Source organism: Nylanderia fulva, unplaced genomic scaffold (assembly GCF_048542155.1).
Source record: "Nylanderia fulva isolate GAGA-0341 unplaced genomic scaffold, ASM4854215v1 Scaffold1208, whole genome shotgun sequence".
NCBI classification, from domain to species: Eukaryota; Metazoa; Arthropoda; class Insecta; order Hymenoptera; family Formicidae; genus Nylanderia; species Nylanderia fulva.
This window is the reverse complement of record NW_028189419.1, coordinates 1-10,420: the sequence shown is the minus strand read 5'-3', so window position 1 is coordinate 10,420 and position 10,420 is coordinate 1. Positions and strand designations below refer to the sequence as shown.

Here is a 10,420-nt window from a genome sequence, read left to right as displayed (position 1 = left end):
GAATGATTGCTCACACGGTGGCTCTCCGTTACATCGCGGACAATTTATTAGAACATCGATGCTCTCTCGCATCGGAGCGGTAACTTAAATTACACGGTATGCAATATCCTTCGCCCGCCTGCTGCTGCATTTAAATTTAAAATTACATCGAAATGTTTATTATTTGAACGGTATAATAAATTTAGACAAGCTTTTATTTCCCGCTGCAGAGTGGTTAGAAACACGTTTCCATCGAATAGCGGCTTACCGCCTCGACCAAAAGTATCCGTCGTTATATATTATTATCGCGACATTTTCGCTCGCGAGATATTGCTGAAAACGCTCGATTCAACAATTCCACTCCCTTCCTCCGGAATCGTGACACCGACCTCCCTCGTAAGTTGCAACGCTAACATCGCGCTGTAACACCGAGTTTTGTCTTCTCACCGCATTCCATTTCGCGTGTAACTCTCCCGTGCGTAAATTTCCACGCTCGTTAAAAATTAGAGGCCGATACAAGCGCGCGAGGAAGACATAAATTATCGGTATTGGAAATTGTTAAAATCGAACGTTTAGCAATAACATCGGGCGTAAGCCCGTTACGGGTCCGCGACCAATGGGTGGAGTGACTTTAAAAAATCCGAATGTTAAATTCTCGCGCTATATCGTGTCCTCCGCAGCTTTGCGCTAACGAGCTTACGAGTTCCCAAATATTTTCGTAAGTCAAATCTCGCGAAGGTCGGAACGATATACCTGCGGGGCCACGAGTTAAACTTGCGGAATCAAAAGACATACCGACGTAATCCCTCGGTTCGCACGAATGCAACGCGTACTCGTGAAGTTCGCGAAACGCATTTTCTAACCACTCATACGCGTTTGCTCCTTCGGGTATCGGCCGAATACGGAAACTAATTTCCCGTCCTTCTATACCAAACGTTCTAAACCGACGCACGTTTTCCGCTAACATTATTAAATATCTAAAATTACCTTCGAGCTCTTGATTCGTTACTTCCTCTTGTCCACCAGCAGCCGCTAAATCTCGCTCTTCGTCGGAAGTTTCCTCACCGGAGCGGGTTTGAGAATCTTCTCGGTGTATTCTGACGTTCCTTCCCCCACCACTTTGTACTGTGAGAAATAAAAATTATATTAACAAAATAAAATATTTAATAAAATATTACTCTCTTACGTTTGAATTTTTATTAATAATGTGAAACTGTTGTTATTAATAATTATGTTATGTTCACTTACGTTTTAATATTCTTTTACCGGGGCAATTGTGTCACCCTGCGAGGGTTAATACTCCGGTGAATATGAAATTTCGGGCGCGATGTTAGGAGAGAAAGAAATTCCTAATAAAATTTTATTTTAATTAGAATAAACAAAAAATTTAAACGTAGGAGAAGATTAAGTATAAAATATGTAATTATTACCTTCCTCAGCCATCTCCCCGCTATTTTCTTCTTCTTCTTCTTCTTCTTCTTCTTCTTCTTCTTCTTCTTCTACAGAAAACGTGGTGTTGTTATTTTCATCTTCTTCTTCATCTCCCGTTTGTTCTTCTCGTTTCTTCCGGCTCTTCTTCTTCATCTTCCGTTGCTCTTCTTCTTCCGACTCTTCCTCCTCCTCCTCCTCCAGATCCTCTTCATCTTCCGGAATCGTGTTTACTTCCTCATCGATTTCCTCCCCCCGTTCTCGATCCTCTACGACCACGTTTTCATTTGCCGCGTCATCTAATATTCATCAGACATATATTATTAGTATTTCACATAATTAAAAAATCTTTTGTGTTGATATATACCACTGTAGTATTTTTCTTACTTACTTTCAAGCGGAGTAAATATGGTCGCCTCATCGAACGGACTTACTTCGCGAACCCGCACTTCTTCCACGTCGTTATCGCTTTCGGCTAAATCAATAACCGGATGCTCCAACTCCGGCGTTAACACGATGCGTGCACGGCCTGGAACGTATAACATTTTTATTAAAAAATTTCCTGTTTAATATAATGTTTTTCTAGCAGCGTGATATAATTTATAATGTTAAAAACTTACGCGAAGGCCCGGGCTCCGGCGAAGAATCCGCTCGTCGTCTTCTATTTAACCTTAGCCTTAGTGATACAGGGCGATTCTCCAGTACGCGCAGCCGGTTTCCTGTAACGCGTGCGACAGGGCGTACGAAAGCTAAAGTTTTAGCGAATTAAATAAATAAATAATTGGGGTAGTTTTAATTAATTTATTTATAATTAACTGTAATAAAAATAAAAACTTACCATTATTATCTTCTCTCCCCGCAGAACTCGATGAAAATGCAGGAGGAGATATTCTATGTGGCCTGCTGCGTCGTTTTCCTTCTCACCACCAAAATAGTATCGCGACTCGATCACCTCACCCGCGATAATCACTAATTCGCGAAAAACACTAAAATGCCCTAGTCGGAATAATACCGCTAGCACAGCGCTGGGACATTCCCCCGCGAATTTTCCAAAAATATTGAAGCATTTGTCTTCACTAGCGCATGCTAATTCATATATATGCCTGGAAAAATTTTTCCCGCATAAACTCTGCGCTAGTGATAGACAAATTTCAATTACTTTTTTCAAACTCATTATTTGAAATTTAATAGTACACTTGCGTCGAATACGTGAGTACGCGAGAGACGAAATTCGAAAAAATGTAACTAACTTAACTCCGAGAGCCGTATTTATACGTTTTTATCAAGATGGGGAATTTTCAGGTAACTTTTCTCGATTTTATTTTATCTTTTTTTCTCATACCCGAGTATTCTTACCCTTGTTTTATATATATGTTAATATTTACTTAGATATAGAAAATATTTAATTTAGGGCAATATTTACTTAATTACAAAAAGTTTATGGAAATCAAGATGAGGAATTTTTAGTTATCTTTTCTCTATTTTATTTTATCTTTTTTATCTTTTTTCTCATGCCCGAGTATTCTTACCCTTGTTTTATATATAAATATATATATATATATGGTAATATTTACTTATTGTTAGATACAGAAAATATTTAATCTAGGGCGATATTTACTTAGCTACAAAAAGTTTATGGAAATCAAGATGAGAAATTTTCGGGTATCTTTTCTCGATAGCGGTAGGAATTTTATATTTTCTCTGTAGTCAGATTTAAAAATTATATCATTTATATTGTTTAAAAAATTCCCCTTCCACATTAAAAATTATATCGTTTATATTGTTTAAAAAATTCCTCTCCCACATAATTTTTATTATACTACACATGCATTTTCTCCCTATTACTTTATTGTTTAAAAATTCCCCTTCCGCATTAAAAATTATATCATTTATATTGTTTAAAAATTCCCCTTCCTCATAATTTTTATTTATCTGCGCATGCCTTTTCTCCCTACCACTTCTATTTTATCTTCTTATAAATTTTCTTGAAAATCTTCGCTCACTCGTCTTTCATCGTCCGGACTTTCAAGTTCGTTAGTAAAAAGATAGTTAGTAAAAAAGTTCTCGATTTTTCGATTTTTCCGCGTCTTTGATTATTAAATCTTTGATTTTCTACGCGGTAGCAACTACCATGAACAATCTTAAGAAAATCGAGCAACAACCGCGCATGTTGCTGTCAACAACATACGGATTGAATTCATCCTACACGAAGAAAATTCAAGTGGGTCTTATGACGGAAGACAACGTCGAACTGGATTTTCTACCTGCTGTTAAATTAACATCTCACGGAGCTGCAGGGATTTGCTTCGACATGGAATCGTGGCAAAAATTTCAAGAAAACATGGAAACGATGTCGAGCTACTTAAATGGTGATAAAATTAATTTGAGCTCGATCATCTTTAACAAGATAATTATAAATTTCACTACCGCATATGGTGCTAGAGCCATACTAATAACATATCGTGAAAACGAACAAGAAGATCTTTCTTCCGAAACTGCGGAGGATACGAACGAAAACGGACCGAAGGCGAAGAAACGTAAAACTTACAACATTGCGATAGTCATGCAGAGAACGACTTTTCAAGGTGTAGAAAATATAGTTAATTGTGTGAACGCTAATTTAAATCGTCTAAATTTTATTTCAACTAATGTCAACGAATGTGCTCGATATTTAATTAACGAAATACAGTTAAATCTTCCTGTCAACGGTAGCATTAATAGCAGTATCGTGAAACTCACGATCAGAGGTAACAGTAAGGAAATAGAACGTAATGTACGCACCCAACTGAAAGATTTAACATTTCTCGATGTATACTTCGAGATAACATTTTTAGAAATAATTTCACTTTATTTCGAACAAATTGTATATGCAATTATATCAAAACGTAAATTTTAATAATTATTCGACGAATATTTTTTTGAAATGATTGTGAATAATTTTGTTCTGTAAAATATTTTAAATATAAATCATATTTGTACTTTTAAAACCATTGTTCAATTTTCTTTCACTTACTCTTTCCAGAAATTTCCTCAACATGCATGTTCCTGTTTACCTTCATTAAGCAGCGAGTTATTTTAAAATAAAATTTTATCTGACATCTTTCTAATCTACGACGATGTATTATTATTTTTTATCGTGACGCGAGTCGGAATGCTCGCCTGTACAAATATTTGCGTGTTCTTTTTTATTACCCTACGCCATTGTCAGCTACTACCTGCCACCGGTCGACCGCACGACGCTTTTCTTGGCCAAAATGTTTTTACCCCACCCCGTCTAATATCGACCATTTGATTCGACGAGCTATCCTTGCCATACGTATACCCGAACTGTTTTTACCCCACCCCCGTCCAATATCGACCATTTGATTCGACGAGCTATCCTTGCCATACGTATACCCGAACCCCCATGCCGTACTCTACGCAACTTTAGCTTAAATACCACATCTAATCCTTAGACTAGTAAGATCTCGTTTAGCTCAACATACTAGGACCCTGCTCGGAAACACGGAGGTCCCGGGTTCAAATCCAGAGAAAATCAGAAAAAATAAAAAATAAAAATTCTCATCCCCACCTTTCGGGGCCAGTCGCCATTTTTTTTTCCCCCAACACCCTTTCCCCCTAACACCCACACTCGGAAAAGCCAGACGCCGGTGGTGGGGGAAAGATAAGATAAGACCCGGCGCCAGACGGGTCGGTGGTGGGGGTTTGTTTTGACGGGCCATACCTGCCATTATACTACTGACGTTGAGAGAGATTTTACTGTTACACATCGCTGATAGTTGTCGAATTGACAGAATTGTTCTCTTGTACTCTCATTTTGCGTATTGTAAACGCGAAACAAACGTACGTGTTTGACCACATATTGTGCAAGTTATGACTGACGAAATATAATGTAAGCGAGCGCTTTCTAATTTATTCATGTGTACAAATAACTTATATTCTAAAAAAGTTTATAATAAATAAGTCATATTTATTTTTACGTCCATATACTTAACAAACTACTTTACAATAAATAAATTTACAATAAATAAATCATATTTATTTTTACGTCCATACTTATTGGAAATAGAAAAGTGAAAGGTTATATCTTTAAAAATTAACCATTATTAATTTTTACGAATATATAAACATTCATAACTCATTTAATTATCTTAAATTATAAAAATTTATATTTTTAGAATTAATTATTTATTACATTATACAAATTGTTAAACAATCGGTGAAGTAGGAATATAAAATCTGTTAAAATATTTATGACAATTTAGTAATATAATATTAGTTGAACGATATAATAATGATGAAAATACTAAAACTGGAATGAAAAAACTGAAAGACGGGACGTTTTATAATAACTATTTTTATATACCGTATTTAGCAAACTAATAGAACTCATTTTCTTTTCGAAGCAAAATGTATATGTATTTTTGTGAGAAAAAAATTATATCTATCATTAAAAATAAGAGTATATAATTTTCAACATAAAATTGCTAGCGATTATAACACGTATTAATTATTTATACATTTAGCGCAATTATTGCAAAGCGTGTGCACGCAAAAAAAATATAAAATAATTTAAATAACGTTCTCGTAATTAAATGATTGATGCATTATCAGCTGATAACTTTAATCACTGGAGAACTCCAAAAAATACAAATTAAAAAAAAAAACGATAATTTTAAAGTACATTAATCATTCTATATTCTCATTTTGTGTTTATCAATTTTAAATTGAACAGTCGAAATACAACAAGAAGCTTACATTTATATTTAAATGTATATGAGTTTTTCAGACGCAGTCTAAGTGAATTTTATTTTAGGAGGCATTTTAAATATCATTATGTAAGTTCAGGAGACACATGTTTTTCAAATAATATTTTTTATCAAACTGAGGATCGTTCCATTCATGTCTTCCGACATTTTGGAGCCCGTGCTTGCATTTTTAATTAGTTTCTGTATATTATCAGAACTCTTTGGAAGAGCATTGTACATGTTCAGAACGATAAGAGAAGTTTAATAAAAACCAGAATTGTCGTAATACAACCAACAACTTATGTTGGTTTGTTTATTCGAAAATACGAGTTTCAGAAAAAATAATTGTTTAAAAGATTTTTAAATTATTTCCGTTTTCGATGCAATTTCAAAATATTTGAATTCTCAGAATGTTATACGTGTGCAAAATGTTATGTTATTTGATGAAATACAAACATATACATTTTGAATATATTATACATTTTTCTCAATATTCCTTATTTTTGCATGTGTTAAAAGTTAATATATTTTTATAAAATTTTTTACATTTTATATTTATATTTTTATTTCGAATACGAAGGATTATGCATAGTGAATGCTCTTATGCTATTATGCGAGATGGACTTGTTCTTTCTATTGCAACACTACCTGAGTTATAATAAAATACCAGTACATTCTAAAATTTGAGATCACGCTGTGCCGTGTTATTTTTCTTGAAATTTTTTCTTTTATTTAATGCATGGGGCGGAAATATCCAGCTGCGTTTCTCAGATTCGCTCCTCCATTGTATGCATAGCAGCGTTGCAACTGTGTACATGTGCGTCCGCAAGATTTTTTCCAGGAGATTTTTTTTATATTAAATTTATTATATTATGGTAGTGATTTAATCAACCAACTCTGGCTATTTAATAATCTTTATTTAATATTCACGACGTTTCGGCCATGGGTTTCGGCCCTTATCAAGTGCTAAAACACAACTGTCTATATAGAAACTTAATTTCTGATCTTATTGTTAATATGTGACATGATATAATGTGAAACAATTAACTATGGTCATAGTTAATTGTTTATATATATATATATATATATATATATATTAATATACATTTATATATAATTATACGAGTACATGGACTTTTTTTCGGAAGATAATTTAAAATATTTAATGAATTAAAATAAAGAATATGAGCAAAAAAGTAAAGGCAATATTTTTAGTCCAAATATTATCTCTAACAGCACACATATTCGAAAAACGTTCAGAGGACATCTTAAGGACATCCAGAGGATGTTCGAATGTTCTCTAGATATCTTTTTGAATGTCTTTCATCGGATATATGTTGTGCTGTTAGGGATATTTTGATATATAAAAATTTATTTTATGCAATAATACGCACATAAAAAGAATTACTATCGATTTATCTGTGTATATTTAATCTACTATTGTCTACTATTGTTTCTTATTAAGCTTACGATAATTTCGAGACAGTGATTAAAATTTGGTCTATTGTTCTCCTCACTCCAGCATTGCTGCATTAACTGATACAACGTCGACGGACAGTAGAGAGGTTGCGACAGCCTGTTTCCTTCACATATATATCCTATAACATTTATTGCATTTTTTATGGTAGAATAGGGGAATTCACCCAATGACATAATTTCCCACATTAGCACCCCGAAAGCCCAAACGTCGCTTTTTGAAGTAAATAATTGGTACAGTATAGATTTCGGTGCCATCCAGCGAATAGGAAGAGGGTCTCTTGTTTCCTAAAATACAATTTTAACGTATAGTTTAGGTTTTTCACTATTTCGTTTATTTTTAAAGTAAGCGTTACGTGCAGAGAAAATAAAAAATCAACACATCTCTCTTTCCCTATATACATATGTATATTCTCTGTATATACTGTGTGTGTGTGTATATACAATATATATATATATATATATATATATATATATATATACACACAAATAAAATTATTAATCTTTTCACATTATTAGCTTTAAAATGTTAATATTATATTAAAATACAGAAAGAGGATTTATTTATTTTAAAAAATTGTACTTACCATGCGGTAATATTGATCATTGTACATATTCCTAGTTAATCCAAAGTCACTGATTTTCACAATATGGCTTCCATCATTTCTCGTGGATATTAAGCAATTTCGACACGCAAGATCTCTATGTATATATCGCATTTCTTCTAGATAGTGACAACCCCGCGCAACATCTTCGCACATGGCGAGTAAGTCTTGCAGGCGCAGATTTTGTGCACTTAACGGGTTGAATGTTTGATTCTCTCTCAAATATGTCAATAAGTCAGTTTCCATTAATTCCAATATGAGCATCGGTGAATCTGTATTCAAGCAAATGCCCAATAATTTTAGAACATTTTCGTGATCAAATCGGCTCATCCTTTTGGCTTCTTGCAAAAATTTCTTTTTTTCCAGCAAGCATTATCAGGTAACCTTTTTATGGCACACATTGTTTTCAACCCTTCTAAATTGGAGACAATTCCTTGAAATACCTGCAAAATATTCCATGATTGACATAAATCAATAAAATGCACGTTAAAATCGTTTAGATTATTTATTATAATAATGAAACGCATATTTTGATTTTGAAAATTATATTAATTAAAAAATGTGTTGTTAAATGTGTGTCTAAATTTTCTAATTAAAAAATATAACAAATGATAATCCTTAACAGTCGCCAGTAATAAATAATGAAAATCTCTCCTCCAATTTTAAAGTCGACCAGACTGGCAATAATTTATTTTGAATAATTAGTTAAATTACAACGTTTCGGCTGTCATTGCAGCCCTTTTCAAGTAATCTATAAACAGTTATATACATATAAATATACTCTTAATGCGCTTAATCATACAAATAATTATAAATTTACAAAAATATATATGTTTACATACCAGATTAATACAATAAATCATATTCACAGCAAACCCCCGACAAATTTAACCATTGTTTTGATGAACAATGTATAACTGACAGAAGTAAGCACGAAATAAATAGATGTTGACTTTTAGCAGAAATCTTAGTCACTACGCGTTGAGAAAATAGAAAACCAAAGTACTGTGTCTTTCGCAATTTTTAAACCGTCAATACAAAGTCAAATAAATAAATAAATAAATGAATAAATATGTAACATATGACAATATAATATATTAAATAGCTTCAAGAACGCGATCATAAATCCCACTGAAATTCTCAGTATCTCTTTGTAAATTAATGCTTTTTCTTTGGTTTTTTATATAAAACATTTCTGCTATTTCTCTTTTTCTTGTTTGTTTTTCTTGATGCAGAATCACAGGAGAATCCCAACGGAACTCATGATCGTTGCAAGTCCGATGCAAACTAACAACTGAGTGCGATGTCGTGTCTTTTTTGATGTTATTTTTATGTTCCTTAATACGTGTTTCTAAATGTCGCTTTGTTTGTCCAATATATGTAGAGTCACAATTCGCGCATTCGATCTTATAAACTACATCGGTTCTTTTTAAGTTGTCAATACTATCTTTCCCTCTTTTTATCAATGTGTCTAATTTTTTTGGAACGGTATATAATACGCCAATTCCATTTTTGTTTATGCAACGAGTAATATTTTCGCTCAAAGCTCTAATATACGGCAACACTATAACACTTCGTGTATCAAATTTATCTCGATTAGACGCACCAAAATTACCGCCAAATTTATTTATTTATTTATTTGACTTTGTATTGACGGTTTAAAAATTGCGAAAGACACAGTACTTTGGTTTTCTATTTTCTCAACGCGTAGTGACTAAGATTCCTGCTAAAAGTCAACATCTATTTATTTTGTGCTTACTTCTGTCAGTTATACATTGTTCATCAAAACAATGGTTAAATTTGTCGGGGGTTTGCTGTGAATATGATTTATTGTATTAATCTGGTATGTAAACATATATATTTTTGTAAATTTATAATTATTTGTATGATTAAGCGCATTAAGAGTATATTTATATGTATATAACTGTTTATAGATTACTTGAAAAGGGCTGCAATGACAGCCGAAACGTTGTAATTTAACTAATTATTCAAAATAAATTATTGCCAGTCTGGTCGACTTTAAAATTAGAGGAAAGATTTTCATTAAAATATTTGATCGAGAGAAATTAATATAATACTGAAATGCATTAAACAGATCTTCTACACGAGATTTAATGATTTTTATTACTCATGCAATTTATAAACTCAATTTTTTTTATTAGTTTTATTAAATAAAAAATAATT

General features: G+C 32.7%; 3 protein-coding genes and 1 long non-coding RNA gene across 5 annotated transcripts; 1 reads left to right on the top strand and 3 right to left on the bottom strand.

The window, feature by feature from the left end:
- Positions 1-774: 774 nt before the first annotated feature.
- Positions 775-1,563, bottom strand: LOC146724670 (uncharacterized; the record flags this gene model as incomplete). Its single annotated transcript, XM_085479509.1, has 2 exons — positions 1,410-1,563; positions 775-1,104 (listed from the first exon to the last, which is right to left on the bottom strand). Coding segments are annotated over exons 1-2 (484 nt in total), but the record flags the coding sequence as incomplete, so codon positions are not given.
- A 13-nt stretch (positions 1,564-1,576) lies between these two features.
- On the bottom strand, positions 1,577-2,260 carry LOC146724669 (uncharacterized). Of its 2 annotated transcripts, XR_014923998.1 has the most exons (4): positions 2,246-2,260; positions 2,028-2,156; positions 1,799-1,936; positions 1,577-1,706 (listed from the first exon to the last, which is right to left on the bottom strand). It is a non-coding gene; the product is annotated as an uncharacterized LOC146724669 (long non-coding RNA). The 2 variants fall into 2 exon arrangements; XR_014923997.1 differs by lacking the exon at positions 2,246-2,260 and having other exon boundaries at positions 2,028-2,239.
- Positions 2,261-2,273: 13 nt separating this feature from the next.
- Positions 2,274-4,340, top strand: LOC146724668 (uncharacterized). Its single transcript, XM_085479511.1, has one exon. It carries the CDS (start codon positions 3,539-3,541, stop codon positions 4,301-4,303), a length of 765 nt encoding a protein of 254 aa, XP_085335637.1. The 5' UTR covers positions 2,274-3,538; the 3' UTR covers positions 4,304-4,340.
- Positions 4,341-7,481: 3,141 nt separating this feature from the next.
- LOC146724667 (leukocyte tyrosine kinase receptor-like) lies at positions 7,482-8,601 on the bottom strand. Its single transcript, XM_085479510.1, has 2 exons — positions 8,219-8,601; positions 7,482-7,919 (listed from the first exon to the last, which is right to left on the bottom strand). Exons 1-2 carry the CDS (start codon positions 8,564-8,566, stop codon positions 7,593-7,595), a joined length of 675 nt encoding a protein of 224 aa, XP_085335636.1. The 5' UTR covers positions 8,567-8,601; the 3' UTR covers positions 7,482-7,592.
- Between the last annotated feature and the right edge of the window lie 1,819 nt (positions 8,602-10,420).